Source organism: Echeneis naucrates, chromosome 7 (genome assembly GCF_900963305.1).
Source record: "Echeneis naucrates chromosome 7, fEcheNa1.1, whole genome shotgun sequence".
Lineage (NCBI taxonomy): Eukaryota > Metazoa > Chordata > Actinopteri > Carangiformes > Echeneidae > Echeneis > Echeneis naucrates.
In genome coordinates this window covers 15,404,749-15,425,313 of record NC_042517.1, presented here as the reverse complement: position 1 = coordinate 15,425,313, position 20,565 = coordinate 15,404,749, and the positions used below count along the sequence as shown (strand labels likewise).

Sequence of the window (20,565 nt, the reverse complement as noted above, 5' to 3'; positions counted from 1 at the left end):
TCTGCCAACTGCAACATGCCTGTGTGCGCAAACAGGGTTTGTCAGTGGAGTGTGAGAGACAGATGTGAGATGGGCCCAGACAAATGTATTCTTTCTCTTCAGAGGGAGGGCGGCTCAGTAGGGCTGACTGCGGGGGATGGCTGCCCCACATCCCACCAGTGTGGTAAGCGGAGGTAGAGGTGGGGCAAGACATGTTTGGGATGGGGAGAAGCGTTGTCAGAAGCAGATGTGCCCCCCCCCCCCCCCCCATCCCCTCTGCCTAAATAAGTCATGCTCCAGATCCTTTTATCTACACATACTAACAGGTACTAGTGAGTTCCCTGAGGAGAGATGTAGAGCGAAAAGGATGAGGAGAAAAAAAATAAATAAATAAAAACTGAGCAAAAACACAGAGATATGGAGAATGAGCTGTGCCCATCCCTGCTGCAAAAGGCTTATGTGGGCTTTTCTCTTGCCATAGTATAAGTCTGATCAAACCCTCCAGCTCAGATCCACTCCTTTATATTCACACTCACACAGAAAGAGAAAGCACAGGAAGGTGATGAAATTGATTATTAAACAGGTTAAGTGGAAATGTCTGCGCACTTATTCAAACTATTACAAGAGATGGAGGATGATGAGTGTAAGCTAACTGGAGACAGACATTACAATTTTTAACAGCTTTTCAGAGATTTAAAGATTGTGTCGTGCATGCAACTCTGTGCAGATTAAGCGCATGGGCTCCAAACACAAGAGACTTTATGGCCTAAACAATGACACAACCACACCACAGCCATACACTAAAATGAACATTTTACCCAAAATTAGCATAATTCATACTTGATCCAGCATAATCTCTACCAAAAAAAAAAAAAAGACAAATAACATTCTCAAACATGCACCAGACACACACGCTTAAGCACACTAACACTATGTGAACAGGAGTCACTGAGTGTGAAATGGATGCGGCCCCCCCAGCCCTGGTGCCATCAGCCTCAGCCAGCTGGCGGGGGTCCCAGTTCTTCCCTCCATGCCAGTGCTTCCCCAAAACCCTGCTCGCTTTGATATCGCCAGCCCCTGGCTACCCAGACATCTGGAAGTTATTATTCAACAGAGCACACCACAAAGCACCATTTCCATAATGAAACATCACATTTTGTTTCGGCGCCCCGCTTTCTGCTGCCGCTCTAAATGCACGCATGTTTGTTCCCGTGCTCCTCACCTCTGATCCTGTCTAGCTCTGTCTGCTCAGGGCTCATCAGGATCGCCACATCAGTTGACTGACTGGACTCGGTATTCCAGTCGGACAGCCATCAATTTGAGCCTCGATATAACATATTTAGTACTCAGGTTTATACAATACCAAACAGTGACCCATTTGAGGCAACCTGATCGCACAACTGTGAAAATGAAGGCCCCGTTATTCGCAGCGAGAACAACATTTCCCTCGTCTGACAACAGAACCTCCCTAGCCTCAGAGAAGTTTTGAAATTCTTTTTTTTTTTTTTTTCTGATTTTGCTTGCACATAAATTTGAAGTACAAAGTTTATTGTGTGTTATGAATAACTTCTGGCTCGCCAGTTGATGGCAGGGAATGTCAAAATGGCTTCTGACGTAAATCTAAAAGGCTGTCAATATCTGTTTGTGTGACTGGCACAGCATTCAGAGGGCTGGTCTCAGACACGTCCCCATAACGTGGAATAAGCAGGTAAAGTTAAATCAAGTTATAGAAGGCTCTCTCTGCCATTTCTATAATTTATACCCAAAGCAACACTTTAACCTTAATATAACAGTTTAGATACAAAAAGTTGGCAGAAAAACATTAGGATGCTTTTTCGAAGTCATGCCCTGTGACATGTTAGTCCAATAATCAATATTCTTTCAGCTCTCTTTTGGTCTTCTACCAGCTCCTGAGGGAAATAGCTGACTTTATCCCGTTCCACTACTGCCTATTTGGTGGTGTAGATCTTTACAGCTGCTGCAGCTGAAAACAACAGTGCGAGACTGATGGGACTTCATCGAAACATTAAGTTCCTGGCAACAAAATAAGGCCTGGCAAGCTGGAGTGAACTGGCCCTGACTCTGGGCATTATTCAAAATAAAGGGTTTGCCGTGTAAGTGGTAGCTTTTACTTTTCAAAATTGTCATTTTATGCAGTGCCATAAAAGCACTGATAAACAGTTAATAGTTTTTGCACACAGTTTCTATGACCAGGAAATGACAGCTGGACTTTATGAAAAAAAAAAAGAAAAAAAGAAAAAAGAAAAACGTATCCAACAAGGGATAGTGGATCCTAGTCAGTCATGCGTCATGAGGGATTCATCTGTCTAAACTAGATTGATTTTGTGAGGAAGTTGGCCCACGTTCTGTATGAGCTGTCAAAAAAACAAAAAACAAAAAAAAAAAAAACAACATTTCACAGTGTTAGTGAACGCAGTCCCTGATCATGTCTTGTCGACACCTAATCTGATTAACACTTGTGCTGGTACTAACTATAAGAACTGACCTTGCATCAGTCTGCTGCCATGGGGACGGTTGAGCTCTGAATGTTCTGACCAATGGCAGCTTTTACATAGATGAGGGAGAGTGAAGGACCCTCGGGGTATCCGAGCATGGGATGTTTTCCAATAACAGCTTAAAGCTGAGGGGAATCACACTCTCCCCTGTGGCAATGTGATTCTATCACTTTTAACTATGTGATACTCCTATTTCTTCCTGCTCTCTCTAAAACTCCATGGAGTTTTGACCTGATTCGCGGCTGTTGCTATCACAAGACTGCTGGAGAAAATGTGATAGGAAGTTGAAACTCTGGGAAGATAATTGGAATTTGAAACATGGTATCTGAGTGTCTGCACTTGTGCTCGGTAAGCACATGACTCACCTCATTTTCATTTTGTTGGGGTGATGGCGGCTCGATCAGTGACAGTTGGACCACGGTCTCCCAGATATGTGTGTGCGGACCACTTGCTGTCAATTTAAACTGGACTGGTTTTTGGAGGCTGGCTCCCTCTCCTTGGGCAAAGATGGACCCATCTGTCCGCACACTGAAGATGGGGTCACTGCTCTGGAAAGCCACTGCTTCGTTCCCCAGGCAGTCATCAAATTTCACTGTAGAAAAGGAAGAGAGGAGAGATTTTAATTAACTATTCCTTCGAGTGACTGTTTTCAATGATAATTGCATAATGGAAGAGGGACAAAGTCCGCAGCATATGGGAATGGGAGTGCAGCTGCCACTGCTGCTCACATTCCAACATGCAGACACACACACACACACACATTATACCTGTGTTACTCCATACTACTGTCTGGACGTATTGATTTTGCAGGGCATTTAATGGTGCTGTGCTTTAAAAAAAAAATAAAAATAAAAAAATAAAAAATCCTGAGTGACAAATATTGTTCTTTTACTTTTGTATGTGAAGGCCAAATGGCTCTGATTCTGCTCTTTCTTCAGTTATCTCTGTCAGGTGGACACAGCTCTGAGCCATGGAGTCATCTGCGCTCTCACAGCCGGCCCCACAGGTCATCCAGTCCTCCCTCTCCGACACTGTTTACACCAAGATGACTTAAGGTACATTCTCAGTAACCAATTGCGTACATTACTCACAAAAAGTTAGGGATATTTGGTCTTCGGGTGAAATTTATGGAAAACTTAAAAGTTCACACTACAGTAATATTGTATCATGGAAGTAGGGGATTTAAGTAGAAATGTGACACTGTGATTTCCTCATCTCAAACAATATATTGAAACAAAAGCCAACCACAGTGGTGGGGATACCACAACAAAATACCGTGTAATGAGCATCAATTACAGCTTGACAACATCGTCTCATGCTGTTCACAACTTGACTTTTTGTCTGCTGAGGCATGGTATCCCACTCTCGGCACTCAGGTCTTTGAGGTTCTGGGGTACAGAGTTATCAGCCTCTACGCGTTGACTCAGCTGATCCCATATGTTTCTCCAGGTCTGGAGAAAGTGCAGGCCACTCTATTAGAGGAACCGCAGTCTCAAATAGCCGTTCCCTAACGATGCAGTCTCGATGAGCTGGATCATTGCCTTCCGCGAAGATGAAATTAGGCCTGTGTTGTTCGTGCAGGGGAGCAAGGACTGGATCGATGATGTTATTCGGTTAGTATGGGCTTGTCACTGCAACATTCACAACATGTAGGGCAGTTCTGTACTGACTAGGCAAACCTGCCCACACTGCAACACCTCTACCGCCAGAGGCTCGTCTGGTGACAACAGTGGCTGATGCACAGCGTTCTCCTTGACGTCTCCAATATCGCTGGCGTCGATCATTTCTGCTCAAGCACCGAGGCCCGCTGGTCCCTCGTTCAGCGTAAATGATCCCTGGCTCATGCAAGACGATGGCGTCTGTGCATGGTGATGTGGTCAGGTACCCTTGCAGGTCGTCTAGCACGCAGACCGCACTGATGTAAACAGTCTGATGTGACACTTGGGTGCCTCTCACCTGCCTTAAATGTGCCTGGAGTTGAGTGGCATTCATCATCCGATTCCGCAGGGCACTGTTCACAATGACCGATTCATTGTCATCAGCATGGGATGTGGCCATAGGACGTCCACTTCTATTCCTTTCTGTGACCCTTCCAGGATCTCTGTATCTCAGCTGCAACCTGCTGACTCTAAGTTCAGTGGCCACTTCCATATGGTACTGCTGATCCGTTGTTAGGTGTCGTCTTGGTGTCACGATGTCAAAATGTGAACAGCATGAGGAGTACTCTTCAAATACCAATTCTAATTGAACCAGGGAATTTATTGGTCGATTCATGGATCAAACACCTGTTGTGAATTTTGCCATGAAGCTCCTTGTTAGAGAACAGCAAGTAGTGCAATTGTTGAACAGTTGGACATGTGCATGTTCAGAGTTCACCTGTGAAGGTTATAGTGCATTTTAGGTTCCTCCTGAAATTTCCCCCAAAAGTCAAATATCCCTAACTTTTTGTGAGTAGTTACGGTTTTATTTCATTTTAGTAGGTCTATATAGTTTTTCTTTTTTAAAGGCGGGTTTTAAGTATATGTATAAATATGAATGAGGATTTCAAATTACCATATAAATATTATTCATATTTCCAGAATACAGATTTGTTTTAAATAACGCTCGACAAGACATACATAGTAAGGCCACAGAGAACAGGGATTTGACTGCAAAAACAGAACAGTTTTCCACAAAGTGAACATGAAATGACGCAAAACAGTTATTTGCACTAGATTCATGTACGTAATAATGTTTTTTCACCAGTCAGTTAGTGCTCATCATTTCTTTGAGAAGAAAAAACATCTTGCTAGAAGGAAATATGTCTGTATTATGTTTCACTGACTAAGTAATAATATGAAAGGGTTTATATAAAGCCTACTGGACTATTTTGTACGAGCAGTGGCTGAATGAAACCCGAAGCCTTGCACAGCATCCCTCCTTACCAAAGCAATCATAGGAAACTATATCTAGCATGCAGCAAATAGGCTAGAAACATACAAAACATTCATGTGCTTCAAAACTAAACATCACATGTAGTACAAATAAGATGTAATGAGGTTCAGTAACTCCAGCAACAACAGAGCATGTAATTGGGGCGAGATCAATCCAGAAAAACGCAGTGAAGATATCAAACATTTTTTTTCTGTCAGAATAAGAGGGCAGTGTACCAGCTCTTCACTTCTATAGGACGAGCTTGTGGCATTTTCAGGACACGTGCATTTGATCTCTTATGAGTGGTTGTTCGTCTGTCTGTCTCTGTATGCTGGCCTCACCCAGTGTGAGCTGGGATTGGCTCCAGCACCCCCCCCATAACCCAGAAACAGATAAGCGGTAGAAGATGAATGAATGAATGACAGAATGGATAGATTTATCCAATACGGGCTTCTCATCCTCACGTCTCAGCCCCTTCGTGTCACCTGCAGCCTTCCCTATCTGGGATTATGATGTCTGCGCAGCATAACATGTAACCATGTTATGTTGGCAAAATTGCGTCCATGCAAACACAGGTTGCCTGGATATATTAACAATTCCTGAACATGTTTTATCTTCCTTTCCAAATCATAATCTTGCCAGCAAGGAAAAAAAAAAAAAAGGACGTGTAGTGGTGCTAAACAGCTGTTTGTTGTGCCAAGGTGACAACAAGCACATAAGAGGCACTGATATCAGATCCTCCTACAAGCAATAAGAGGAAAGTAGTGAACTGCCTATAACTGAAAAGGACCAAGCCATTGATCAACTACTATATTACACTCACATTCCCATGCATCCTCACCCCAGAAGCACTACAGTGATGAAAATGACTCACTACAAACTAATTCCAACGTCTCAAGACAAAATCATGCCTCGTCTATGTCTCCAACTGCAGCTAAACTAGCAGAGATAAAAATAATAATGCCTATCTCCATAGCTCCCAGTCACTGGTTTAGGTAAATGGATGACACACAGGATATGGAAGTCTTCAGACAACACATCAATGCAGAGGACAGTAACATCAAGTTCACTCGAGGGGATGTTGGTAGAAATAGTCTGGCCTTCTCAGCTGTTCACTCTGAAGATGAGAGAAGCCTCAACATTGATGTATACAGAAGGCCCACACACACAGATCAATATTTCCTCTTTGATTCCCACCACCCACTGAAGCAAAGGCTTGGGGTTATCAGAACCACACCAACGGGCTCAAAACGTGCCCACAAGGACAGAAGCAAAGTAAAAGGAACAAAAAACACATCAGGGAAGCATTTACCCAAACTGAGTCTTTGTTAAAACAACAAAAAGATGCTTGACAAAGAAAAAAACAAAAAACAACAAAAAAAAAAAAAAACAAAAAACCCAGAAACAAACCAAATACCATTTTTTATTCCTTACAATGCTGGAATATCTGAAAATCTCAGGCATAACCAAAGCTACACTGTGTCACGGTTCAGTGTGGAGAGACATGTAACCATTTCACACACATAGGATGGCGCAGCGGGGCCAACTCCTCAGGTCAGACATCATTAGTTCGCTGAAGGACAATTGTTTGAGGGCTACAGAGGACAGATTTTGGCCAGTGACAACAGATTGGTTGTAAGAGCAGTAAAATCAGCCATATACCTAAAACTTTACCAATTACCACTAAATGTATGGCATTTAAAATGGAGTCTTGACTGTTGGCCAGATAAAGGTAAGACTGCAATGGGCCATTTATGCTATTTGGTGACATTTGCTGTATTAGAAAGAGCATTCATTCCCTGGATAAATTCTGCATCTTTCCTACTCTATTGATTCTGATTCTATAATGCTCAGAGGCAATATTAGGATTGCTTGAAGACATGATACCTCTGGTGGTGAGTCCAAATACTATGGGTTTACTGGTGACAAAAAAAGGGAAATTAAAAGACTACAATACAGTACACTGCAGGACTTCTCAGTTGATTTGTTCATTTGGGAAAAAAAAAAAAAGGGGGGGGGGGGGCAGCTCAAACGCAGGACTATTTTGGAGAGCATTTGTGAAAGTCAAAATTAATTTGTGAAAAAATATTGAGGTAAATAGCTGTGTATCTATTGTAGGTCCATAATCAGTCCCTCTGTGCACTAGAGTGTTAGAAATTTATTTTCCATGATCTCCTGCATCTCTCAACAATGACAAGCTGAACTAACTGCACCAATACTGACACACAAATGGAGTGACAGGCTGTGCATAGAGTACCCAGAGGGTCTTGTTCTTCCTCCAATTAAAGAAAAAGACTGCCAATTTTACCCCTCCATCCATCCACACACGGACACGCACGCACACACAAACAAACACACACAAAATGTCCAATAGCTCTTCTTTCATTCGGTTGGGTCAATACTGCTATAAGAGAGATTATAAAAATTGGCCAACAACAGAGCAATGAAGCCCAATGGCGCAGTGCTGCACATTAACAAGTCATCTGAAGCTGTAGGCCCAGGTTGTGCATTGAGCTGGCAAAAAAATACCAACACCCCAGTCTGCCAGACAGCCAGCCCAGCGTCCTCCTCTCTATAGTCAGTGTATGCAGTCACACCTCTAGAGCAGTACAAATACTACCACGTGCTTTCTAAGCCTGGGAGGGAAAATATACCCATTACTTGGCCCATAATGATGTTTTGTGTGCTGCTTGAAGAAATATAACACCCCCTAGTATCATTGCCACTCCCCCCACCCTCCCACGTCTTTAATTAAAGTTCCCTTCTCTCTTCAGCAAGACAAGGACAAGAAGGAGATGAATGCTGAAAAGAGGTGTGACCTTCTTATGGTGTTCTCTGGACAGCCTGACAGGAAGTAGGTGACAAGTGTTGAAAGGGAAGCAAGAAAGGGATACAGTCAGTGGCGGGAGAAAGCTGAGGAGTGAGAGAACGAAAGGTGTGAGGAGAGGGAGGGAGGAGGGAGAGGCAGGGGAGACAAGGCCATGGATGAGTGGATAGAAAGTGTGTGGAGGAACAGTGAAGTGAAGGGAGGGACATTAAAAAGGAGACAGGAAACAGGTGAGAAGCTCATAGGCAGATTGGAGTCGCTGAAGTGAAGATCTCTGGAGGCTGCGGCGTTTAGAGCTGCAGCCATTTTAACTAATCAAAGTATAGTGTATTGAAAGTTTCAGATGTCAGCCTTCCCTGCAAAAACGTAAAAAAAAAAAAAAAAAAACACTTGTTATCGGTCTTCGGTCAGGTTAATCTCAGCTGCAATCAAGCTTACTGAGGCCAAGAGAGGAGGAAGCAGAATGTAGGATAAAGAGGTTAAGGGGGAGGAGAGGGGGATGAGAGGGGGACGGACAGTTGGGTGGAGGCAGGAGAGGTTGGAGATGGCAGTGGATGAGGGCCTGGCACTGGAATCCTGCCTCGGTGAACTGGCTCTCTCTCACACAGCCACCGTGGAATGGATGGGATGCTTAGATGGCTGTTTAAACAGGTTAATTGTGCTGGCCTCCCGAGAGATCGGGACAGATGGATAGATAGCTAGAATGAAAGAGGAGAGAAAAAGAGTGCGGAAGAGCGACAAAGGGAGAGTGATTGAGCTGCGAGAGATGGAAACAGCGGGTGGGGTGAAGAGATGGACGGTGAGAGAGAAGTATGGCTGCCGATCAGAGGCACCGTGGGGAGTATGCAGTCTAAAAGTGGGCTACACTGTAGAGCGCCGCTCTACTCTGATCAGTGACTGGCTAAACAGAGCCAGGTCCACTATTCACTACTGATAGACTATGAAGGGAAAGCAAACTTGCGATGGAAGGCTGTTTAAAGCAAAGTTAGAAGCCCATTGGAGAGTTCATTGAAGCCAGAGACATTGGCTCATCTTTCTAACGCTCCCAGAAACCTACAAAGGGATAACGACAATGACTGGCTCCCATTTAAATACTGCCCACAGTTTGCAAGCACCCAGTCACATACTGAGAGGAAGTGTGCACCAGACACAAAGCCATTTCAAGCTATGCATCAGTGTCCAGAAATAAAGCGAGACAAGAGACAATACATCAAAACAAATGTGTATTTCCTAAAATCCTTTTTATGAAAAGAAAGAGAGAGTACATAAAATAAAAATATATCAAACATTACATTTTACACATACACATTACAAAATATATATATATATATATATATATATATATATATAAATATAAAAAGCTACTTATCAGTCAAACATGCATCAAAGCAAAGAACAGCTTCTATTGGTTCGGTTATCTGACCGTTTTATGTTTCTTCACATTTTATTTCCATGTGAACTTGGAAATTGAAGCTGCTGTCATATTCAACAACTACAAAGACATAAATACTAATAAATAAATAAAATCTTCTAATGAGGTGAGAGGTTTTAACTCTTTTAAGTTCCCACAGGCAAAACTGATGGCTAATGTTATTCCCAACTTCACAAAGTTGCCATTTAAATGCTCCTCTTCAGTGGTGACGGGCTTTATTTGGTCGGGAGGAAATGGATAATTCATAAAAGATCGTTTGCGTATGTATCATTAGCATTACCTCAATGTTCATTGTGAAGAAATGAACTGGAATGAGAGAAACTGCGACCTCATTAGCTTTTAAAAATAAAGCTTTAAATATGGGAGCTGCACCATCTTCAAAATGTGTTCATAAAAGAGCCTCCCAGTTTCTTTTTCTCTCTCAACCTTCCTGGCCTTACTCATAAAAGGATCGCCATACAGCTGGTGCACCATGGGGTGTAAGCTAAGCCTTGTATGTGTTGGATATACATGGCCTATGGTGTTTCATTTAAAATTAAGCAGCTTTACTGTTCTGTTGTTGAACATTGATGCATTTTTCCTTCACCACTCCACTGCGTCTGGGTGAAAATCCAGCATGAGTTCTGCAACTTTTCACCCCAAAACACATCTGTTTTACTTTCTCTTCCTGCTGTCCTTCTACATGAAATTTTAACCATGTGAGTGAGATGAGGTTTAGATGGAAGGCTTTGAGGCAAACACAAAGAAACTAATAGCAGCATGGATGTGTCGTGCTGTGTAAAACTAAGTCCTCCTGCAAAAGTGTGGAAGTTATCTGCCACCTCAAAACATCGTTTTCATTTAAACCTCTCTGTCAGCAACAATTAAACACAAACACAAAATCGGTATCACGGACAGTATGGTACTGTTTGCACATAGTTTTGGTAATAGTAAGGATTAGCAAACAATTTCTTTGTCAGTCAGGGCTATTAACTGGTTTGTCATAGAAACACGGTGACTGGAGACTTGGCATGAACAGGCTGGTTGATAAAATTTGTTTGTACAAATTTGTTTTAAGATTTGCCTCTTAGCCGTTTAAACAATTCAAACCTGTGCAAATGAGCGATTGTTTTGTACCTTGGGTCCAAAGGTATTGCAAACCAGGCTGCATGAATGCAAATGAACATATGAACTCCTTAGTGAATAACACAAATGAACATTCATGCTCATGTTGACAGAACAGCCAACCTTAAAGTGTCCAGGTCTATCGTGGTGGAAAGACCGTCTCGTTCTTCCAAGTCTTTGCATGTCATTTCCTGTTTTATTTTGAAAGTCTCTTGTCTTGTCTGGTGTCATTCCTCGTGTCCTGTCAAGATTCCCCATGTGTGTGATTATACAGTAGTCCCTGCCGTAACGTCTTACACCATCATGTTGTGCTGTCCCCTCCTCCTTGTGTAAGTAAAGTGTGTTCTCCCTCCCATCTGTGCCTGATGGTCTTCGCCTCAGTGTCGGCCGCTGTCTGCTGAGTTCTGTTCAGAGATGTAGCCCAGTGGTCCTGATACTACTGCCTGATTGTTTGACCCCCTGCGTACCGAGCACTTGTGTCTGAATCAGTGTGTTGAGTCAGCTTTGTGAGTCCAATCTGTCTGCGAGCTTGACAGAAATACATTGTTTGTGACTAATCAGCATCTCCCTAATGACTGATGAGAATTCCTCCAAACAAGCACTGAAGTGCCTGATTAGCCTTCATCAATTCTCAGCCATCGCTCACAGCAAGGGAAACTGAATTGTTGCCTGAGTTGGTGTTAGGAATGCAAACATTCACTGTGTGTAACTGTCTTTATGACTCATTAAAAAAAAAAAAAGCACACTGTACACAAAACACAGTAAGTGAACACACAAACCTAATGAGAAGCAAGTCGGTGCCGTGTGTAAAAAGGATGTTCTTTCTTAGGAAACTAAGGCATTTTAACGTTGACCAGACTTTTATGAGGCTGTTTTATTGCTCTTTTGTGGAAAGCATCCTTACTTTTCCCCTCGCGTGCTGGTATGGAGGCTTATCTGTCAAATGTAAAAGTAGACTGCTGAGTGTTGTTAAACTGTGTTGCAAAATCGCTAACATTAAGCTTAACGATCTCCACACTCTGTACAGTGATCGGACCCTGAAGACAGCAGAGCAGATCCTGGCCGGCCCATGCTACCCTTTTAGCTCTGAGTTCAAGCTGCTCCCCTCAGGCTGCAGGTTCAGTCTGCCGAGACGCAAAACTAAAACCACCAGCCATTGCTTTTTTTAAAGCAGCACCTCGTAATCCATCATTGTTTTTATGAATTTGACAAATTGTGTTCTGTGTAATTGTTATGTCATTTGGCGTGTGTCTATATTTAGAATTTACTGCTGGGCCAGCAGTAAATTATAAGCGCTGGCTGCACAGAGAATTAAGCTTTGGGGATTACAACGATTCTTTAACTTGAAACTTGAGCAAAACTGAAAAGTCTTAATCGCCCAGGTCATACTACCTTTAAGAGCTCAACAAAGTCTGTGTGGTTCTCGACTCTTACCTAAAATGCCTCTTCAGTTAAGACCTGAAGAAACCTTACCTCTGATTCACAGACAACTATAGAAATGAAGAGGTGAGCGCACTAATGGAATCATTTCAGTAACTACTGAGCCTCCTGTTGCCAGATGTAACCACATCTCTCCTGCTTACTGCATGAGTCCCTGTAATAAAAATGAAAAACTCATATTTTTCTTACTCTCCCGCTTTCTTATTAAACATGCATTTAACTCTCCTTCTCATCTGCATTTTGGTGATATATGAAAAACAAAAGACAAACAGAAAGAAAGCCAGACAGCAATAAAGAGGGAGAGAGCGAGGCAGGAGGAAGGGAGAAAATCAAGTCTTTTGGCAATTAGAGCTGGTTTTAGTGGTGATTAGGAGAGACGGCGGTAAAAGAGAGAGCAGGATCAGGCAGAATAAACTCTCTCCCTGGAAGAGAAGACCCTTTGTAGAAAAAAGAAGAGGAAATGACAACAGAATGAAAGTAAGAACAAAACTCCCACAAGTCTTTTTTTTTTTTTTTGGGCAATTGTTGGTTTGCCCAGTCTTCGGCTCCACATACACACACACACATATCTGGTGATGGGTAGGTGGGGAACTAAAAGGCTCTAGTGGTGGTGGTTCACTGCGTTCTGTTGATCAATAACCTACAAATTCAATGATGAGTTTGATATGTGCAGTATAGGTTACTGTTCCCTGGAGCCTTGGCCCAGATTTTCCATCTCTACCGTGTGTGTGCTGCTACTGCGCCTGAAGTCCTGCAGCTCAAGATCTGATACAGTCCAACCGACAGGACTTTCACGCAGAGGAAGTCAGCTTGTGTGTGTTTGTGTAACACGGTCTGGGCCCGCAAAAACTGCTTATGAATGAGAGATGAGGTTAATTAATTGTTACAGTACATGTGGCTGAAGTTAGACTAGGGTTAGGGAGTGAACAGTTGCCTCAGAGAGGGACGGCTTCCGCCAGCAATTTACATGAAGTTGGCTTTTGCAATAATTTCAGTTTCCTTTTCTGCTTTCAGTTTTCCTTCACCTTCCTCTAACCTGTGGTCCGTTCAGTCCACTTCCAAGAGCCACCAAATATTTGTTGTTCGTTATCTCAGTGTCATCTTGAATGTATGTCCTTGTCTCCATAACCCTTATATGGACAGCTCCCGGTCGTCAACCCAATAATGATCCACAAGACCAAACACTGCATTTCATCTTTATATTTTTTGTTATACTGTAAAGGAAAGGAAAAATGCAGATACAAAAGTATATATATATATATAAAAAAACAAAAAAATCCGATTGGTAGAGGCCATAAAAAAGACAAAGGCTTCAACTTTGCCTTTATTTCAGAGTTTGCCTGCAAGCGTCAATATGCTTGTTGTAAAGAAAAAGAAATCATTTTCATATTGTTTTCTTGAGCTACCCCAAAGAAGCAAACGGCACAAAATTGCTTTCCCCAATTGCTGGAGGAAATACAGGCTGTATTTCTCAAATCTAATCAACATCTCTCCATCAAAACTTGAGGAAAATGCGTTTTGTTTTTTTTTTCCCCCTATTGTAGGGGTCAGAGCATACAAACCAGAAACCAGAAAAATCCCTCTAGCCTTTAAACCGTGGAAAAACATACATGTAATTACACGGTCTGTAAGGAGGGATGAAGAACGTGGGCTTTGAGGAGTAAAAGGCTATGTCGCTTTTTCTTTTCCCTTCGATGATAGCCATCGGGCTGTGATCCCTAAAACCCTTGGGCTGTTGGTAGACTGTGATGGCTGAACTATGCAATTAGTGGTTCTGAACAGACAGAAACTGAACTCGAAGTTCAACAAATGGACAACTAGGTGGCTTGACATCAGAACAAAAAAAAAAAAAACAACACCAAAAGTACAGAGCAGTTAGTCATAGTGCAAATCTAAAGCTATAAAGCAAATGATGCATAGACTTTTTCTTGCACATTGCTCCTTTTAGGCAAATAGTTTATTTATCAACTTTAAAGTTATTTTTGGAAAAGACTTGTATGAAACACTGAAAATTCAAAGGTCACAGACGGTTTATTAACCTTTAACTTGTGATTAAACTTGTATATGCAGTGGTGGGCCATCAAGGCCAGCAAGGCCTCTGCTGGCCTAAACACTATCAGAAGCACTGACCTACATTTACAACCTAAATGCTAATATGTTCCATGAAATTGCATTAATTTATTCCCAACAGTCTGTTCTCTTGATTTTGTTGTGTTTCTCGTTTGTCCAATCAGATTTCAGCCTGTGTGTGTTGCCATGTCAATCCAATCTGCCCAGGGCCTTCAGAATCAGAAGTGCTGGCCAATATAACTTAAACTAGATTAGTAATTGGACTGTTTCTTTCACCAATCGGATTTCACGTATGCCTCAAAGGGCAAGCTAGCTGGCCTCCTGTCCTCTATTTGGTTGATTTGTTAGATTTTTTACACCCACAATGGCTGACATTGCAAGCTGAGGTCGGCTAACCCCGAAGCTAGCTAGCTTGTCTCAGCCCGGAAAAGAGTTTGTTCGCCACTTCCAGACCAGTGCCTACGACTGGTACCACTGGCTTACAGCCTTGGGGGAGCATTGAAAATTGTTTTATGTTTTTGATAGATATTGATTCTGAACTGTTCCAGATGATGCGTGTGGCACAGTTGTGGTTGCAGTGTAGAGGTTTGGAGTTAACTGGGTTTCTTTCTTTATTAAAAAATTGTATTCACTCTCAAAATGCGAAATGCCTCTCTGTAATGTCACGCCTTGTTATATTGCGTTTGTTATATTTGCGTGGTACCATTAATACCACGCGAGTATTAATGGTTTCGATAATTGCGAAGTCACAGCGGTGGCATTCAGAGGTGGATTAAGTCGGGTAAGTCTCCACTGAGGGCCCGGGTATCAAAAGCACGGCCCGTCACTGCTTGTATGGCAGGAAGTGTGTCCAGGTTGGAGAAATTTGCATCTCACAACTGATGTCTGATGCCAGCAGTTCCGTGTGAGGGATAGATGTACTGAGGCAGTGGTGAATAGAATGTCTCACATCAAACAGGAGAAAATGGTTGCGTCCCATCCTAGACCTTCAACTTTTTACTATCTGTATCTCTGATCTTTGCCTTGTGATGCCCAAATTGTCCAAAATTATCCAGGTAGTGGCTGATATAGCCTGACGAAGGGATGAGCAGTGGGGCTCAGAGGTCTGATAACTTACTTTTGATCATTTGAACACTGATAGTTTCCAGGCCCAACCAACCCTCAGTTAAGCGGCATCACAAACCACATCTTAATTCAACACAACATAAAGCAATAGTCCTCAAGACTGTAAAAATTAGTCACAATAAACGTATAGCTTTTATTGTTGTGCGACACTACGATTCAACAAATGAAAAAGGTCACACAGTGAGTGTGTATCTGTGTACTCATCTGTGTTTAGAAATTTATAAGCTAGAAAACAGGCTAATAAAACCAGCTAAAGGAGACACATTTTTCACCTATGATTACCAACATCTTCCTGAGGGCATCTGTGTCATTACGTGTATGAGTACATGATGTTTTTCTATTATGTAGCAGGACTGAACCTTCCTGTGAGGTGAATAAATGTCCTTTACAAAGCAGTGACTGATGGGTCTTAAAACTGTCAGCTAAATGTGTCTTAGTGCTCGTAGACTGTAATGGGGCCCGGCCTAGCCCAGAGAATGGCCGAGTTGAGTGGTTAAAGTGTGTTTGTGTGTATACAAGAATGTCTTTGTGTGCACATTTGTGTGCACACACTGGTTGAGTGGTCCAAATATCTCTCCAGTGGATGAAAGTGCACGCTTTACTGCAACTGTTGATAAGGTGCACCCTGATATGACGAGTCTGTCAGGTAGCACCTACAGTATATACTGGCAGCCGCTCTTAAACTTGCTTTCTTTTGCACGCACGCACGCACGAACACACACACGCGCACACACACAGACACACACACACAGCATGATGAAAGAATCACAGAAGCTAGAGGCTGAAGGAGGTTGGCAGAGAATGGCTCCCAGAGGTACAAACAGACAGCAGTGTGAGAGCCCACCCTCTCCCCTACCTACCAAAAACAAATCACTGACTACACACAGACACATATGCTTTGCAAACAAATGCACATATATCATTTGTCAGACTGTCGGAGATACAGCACTAACCTTCATTGCAGCTAATTTTTGTGCAATCGAACAGAAGACCCTGGAGCTCCATTGGTGAGGCCATGTGTTGCACCATGTGGTGCGTGTCTAGGCGTATCTGATTTTATGAGAGGGGGAGCAAGTGTGTGTGAGAGGTGTTAAGGGGGATATGCACCTATACACCATGTGTGTTTGTGTAGTCTGCTCATGGTATGTTTTGTGTGTACAGTGGAAATAAATTAGTAGGGCTAGTAGGTTGCTCTGACAAGTCCTGTTAATGAGAACATCCTCCAGAGCCTTTTGGGCCAGAGAGAGAAACCAGAGGCCGCAATCATCTGTTCAGTGTGGAGGGAGGGAGGCTGCAGAATGGCAAAAAAAAAACCCTGCATGATTAAACCACACCATCTGCAGGAGAGGTGCTAATGGGTAGCTGCAACTATGAGCAGAAACGAGGGGGGAAAAAAAAAGATGAGAAATACCTGTACTGCAAAAAAAAAAAAAAAAAAAAGGGATGACCTCAGAGGAAATGTTTATGTAAGAATTCATAATTCATTCGTATGCTATGCACTCCTAATACTGAAAAAAAAAAGCAAAACAAAACTGTATGTACACTGCTGAGAAATCACATAGCCTCCAGGCAAACATGCTTCAGTGATGTACAGCATCGTAGCAAAGTCAAAAATTGCCAAAGGCAGGTTGTCCCCATAGGCTGTGTGACAGCTCAGTTTGACTGAGTGAAACCTGATATGACAGCGCTGTAACGTATTAAAAGTCTGAAACATAAATGCATATGATACTTTGAAATCTTTAAAATCGTTATCCTATCTGCGGGAAGATTTATGTGCGTAAACCTGTCGTTTGTGTGTGAGTTTGGGAGAGACGGCGTGTGTGCATGTGTGCAATCAAACCAGTGAGTACAGCATGCGCGCACACATACTTTCTGATAAGTTGCCAGTTTGGCTACAGTTGACTAACCTGCACTTGGCTTAGGATGTCAAAGCCAACTGGCTCCTCACGACTTTGTAAAATCACAAACCAAGTCGAGGGGTTTAGAAATGCATGAGGAGCTTCGCTGTATAGCTTTACTATGATTCATCTTCACAAAACTGCAAAAGCTTGTGATAATCGCTTTAGCTAATCCTTGCATGCTTCAGGCAAACAAGCAGGCAGAGAGTGAAGGGGGGTGTTTCTGGACTGAACCGGGCGATGGGGCTGGTGTAGGTGCAACGTGGTCAGGGTTGGAGATGTGTGTTTGTTATGTGTGTCATGCGTCATAGCGTGCCACCCACACTCCTTTCCAGCACATCCAAGCGCTATCAAATCAAATCAAACTGTTGCATATGAAATGAAACACGACTGCAGGATGTAAAGCAGAAGAAATAAAATGATATTTTGGCATTGTTGCTTTTTGTCTGCGGCAGCCAGCGAAGTGAAAGTCTCAGTTCCAAATGTTGGGCTTGGACCATTGTGGAGATGGACACAAATACAATCAGAGAGCATGCCTGCTGTACACGAGTGTGTTTGCACATCCTAACGGCCAAGGTTCCGAATGTGCATGTTAACATCTTTATAAAAGACATATCTATCATGACTTTTTGCCTTCTTTGACATAAACATGTCTCATTCTCAGCTCTACCTGTTTGCAAAGGCTCACCTGCGCTGCTGCTATTCCCGGACTTCGGATGCCTCCAGTAGAGCGAGGACACAAAGGTTTACACCAAGACTGACAACTTCCTCGGATGTGGCCTATAGACATGGCCATGGGATCACCTCATTAGCATCACAAGGTGCTCTGTTCCTTGACATGTCAGACTTCACTGCGGTGCTCTCACAAAATAATGAGCAAATATAACCCCTAATGTCTAAATATAGGTAACCGTGGTCTCAAGAGACTTGGAGCAGAAATCGTACGTTGTGAGAGCTTTCTCCGGCCTTTCAAAGTTTCGTCGCGGAGTGGGCGTATGGAGTGCACAAAGTAAACAAAAGACATTAAGAGGAGGAAGTGATAGTTGAACAGTGTTTGATGAGAGCTCTTAGCCTGTAGCTATAGCGCATTAGGCACAGATGAGCCACAGCCAGCTCCCACACTGTTAATGTGGAACGCATTACAACTGCACAATGAGTTATGATTGCCATTAAAGAGCAAATGATTCAGACTTCACAGCTGGATTTAAAGGGCTGCCACCACTGTGCCCTGTCCCTTCTCATTCCTGCCCATGCTTACTTTAGTGACACGCCGGTGACAATCACTCCACTGGACTCGATTCACTGAGCTTGTCCCTTCACATTTGGCAGGCTTCTCCATTTTTGCGAATGCAGACGCAGCATATTTTCTACTAACGTTCGCGTCGACGAAACTATGGGCGTCACAAATGCATGATTGCTGTTAGTGTCTGCACAACATAACAAATAGGCTGTTTGTGCATCGCACAGACTAACTGAGGTGATTGTAACCTCTTTTATCTCTCGAAACACCTCAATTCCTTTTCTCTTTCTTTGCTTTCTGTGCTGGTGGGAGTCCTAATAATGAACTCATGTATTTTAGTAAGCCATGAGGGAGCCATACATGAAGGCTACTGGGGAGAGAGAGAGGGGGAAGAAGTAGGAAAGGGTAGAATCACAGACTAAGAGACCTCTCTTCCAATTGCTCTCTCTTTCTCGCCCACATGATCCATCTCTTTCTCTGGGGCCAGGAGGCTAGCTGTGAAATGAATAAGAGGCAAAGCGTGGGCAGGCGCTAACGCTAAGATAATGACGCCGTTTTGTCAGCCCTGGCCTAAAGCTCCATCTCTTGGCAGATGAAAGAGGAGAAAGATGGCAGGACAGTGTGATGGAAGAACGGCTCTGTGGTTGTAAACAAACATTGCAGATCGAGCCTTTCTCGATTCTGCAGGTCAGCTGCAGACAGGACAGGAGTCAGTCGTTTGATCCCTACAAATACAGCCAACAGGCTAAAAGAGCTTTTACACCGTGTCAAGAGTGTCAGCGGTCAGAAACTTCAACCGCTTTCCTCCAACCACACCACAGTTAAGGAAAGCTGTGAGCAATTACCACAAAGAGAAAAGTTCTCCCCTACAAGAACATATAATGAGAATATTTCAGACAGAAGACATTTTTATACAATCTGTTTTAATACATGGACCCCAGCGAGCTGGCCTCGACCGCTGTGGAGAAAATAACGAGAAGGAACCTGCATTTTGTTATTAGGCTGCGATTTGAACTGTGAGAAGTTAACCAAATGAAACCATCAAGGCAGCGATTGGTACTAATTATCATTGCTGTTTAACATGAGAGAAACGAAACAAACAAACAAACACACTGCAAATATTAAATGTGTTCTCCGTGGGTTAGATTGAGCCTCATTTATTTTAAGTCCTGCTGGAACATGATTTGTGGCTGTGAACACCCATGCTGTGCATCAGATACCCGGCAGATGCTTAGTTACGACTAAACCAGTAAAGACACTTAATGGTAATGGAGAATAAGAGGGGGGGGGGCGGGTTCCAGGGGCAAAAGAAAAAAAATAAATAAATAAACAAAACGATAAGCTAGGAGAAAAATCAGAAAGTGCGAAGCTCTGAAAACAGATAATTAGATTTGTGACAACAGAGTACAATAACAGTGTCAGCGGGAAGGGAAATGCCATCATTGCATGAGACAACGGCACAATGTGTCTGTCTGAACAATTCCAACATATATCATGTTCAGTGACTGAGTCAAATCGTGAAAACACAAGAGCTGCTAATACGAATAACGACGCCAGGATGAAGAAGAGAAAACTTTATCTTCCAATAAATCACCGAGTTTTTCTGGCAAGTCGCTCGCTGAATCATTGAGTCTTCTCCCTCTGTCACAGCCAATCACAGGCTGAACAACAGCACAGTACAAGACAAAAAGCCCTGTCAGTGCCTCATTAGGCCGCTCATTAGGAAGTTGGCTGTATATTCAAACATTCTCCACGGCTGACCATTTGAGTCAGGGCGAAGTCATCTCTCTAGTCTAGCAAGGCAGAGGGCTCGAGGTCAGTGGGATCCGTCATTGTTAGTTCCGTAACATTTTCCAAGACTGGTTTGGATCTAACACCCTGATCCTCAGGTCAAACAGCCTCAGCAACTGTCTGTACGCGTAACCTTCTATCCTCGAAGATCCAACTTTGCATTCGCCTTGATGGTGTAAATCATTCTGTTTCATTTTCTTCCATGACCCTCGTAGGCTGTAGGCTGCTGA

General features: G+C 43.0%; 1 protein-coding gene across 2 annotated transcripts in view; it reads right to left on the bottom strand.

Annotated features, from left to right (window-relative positions):
• The window catches only part of LOC115046143 (cadherin-4-like), a 226,126-nt gene that overhangs the window by 70,567 nt on the left and 134,994 nt on the right, over positions 1–20,565 (bottom strand). For both annotated transcript variants that reach the window (XM_029506308.1, XM_029506309.1), the window contains exon 4: positions 2,861–3,087. In XM_029506308.1, the coding sequence (XP_029362168.1) occupies positions 2,861–3,087 (227 nt within the window). The remainder of the gene's footprint in view (positions 1–2,860; positions 3,088–20,565) is intronic.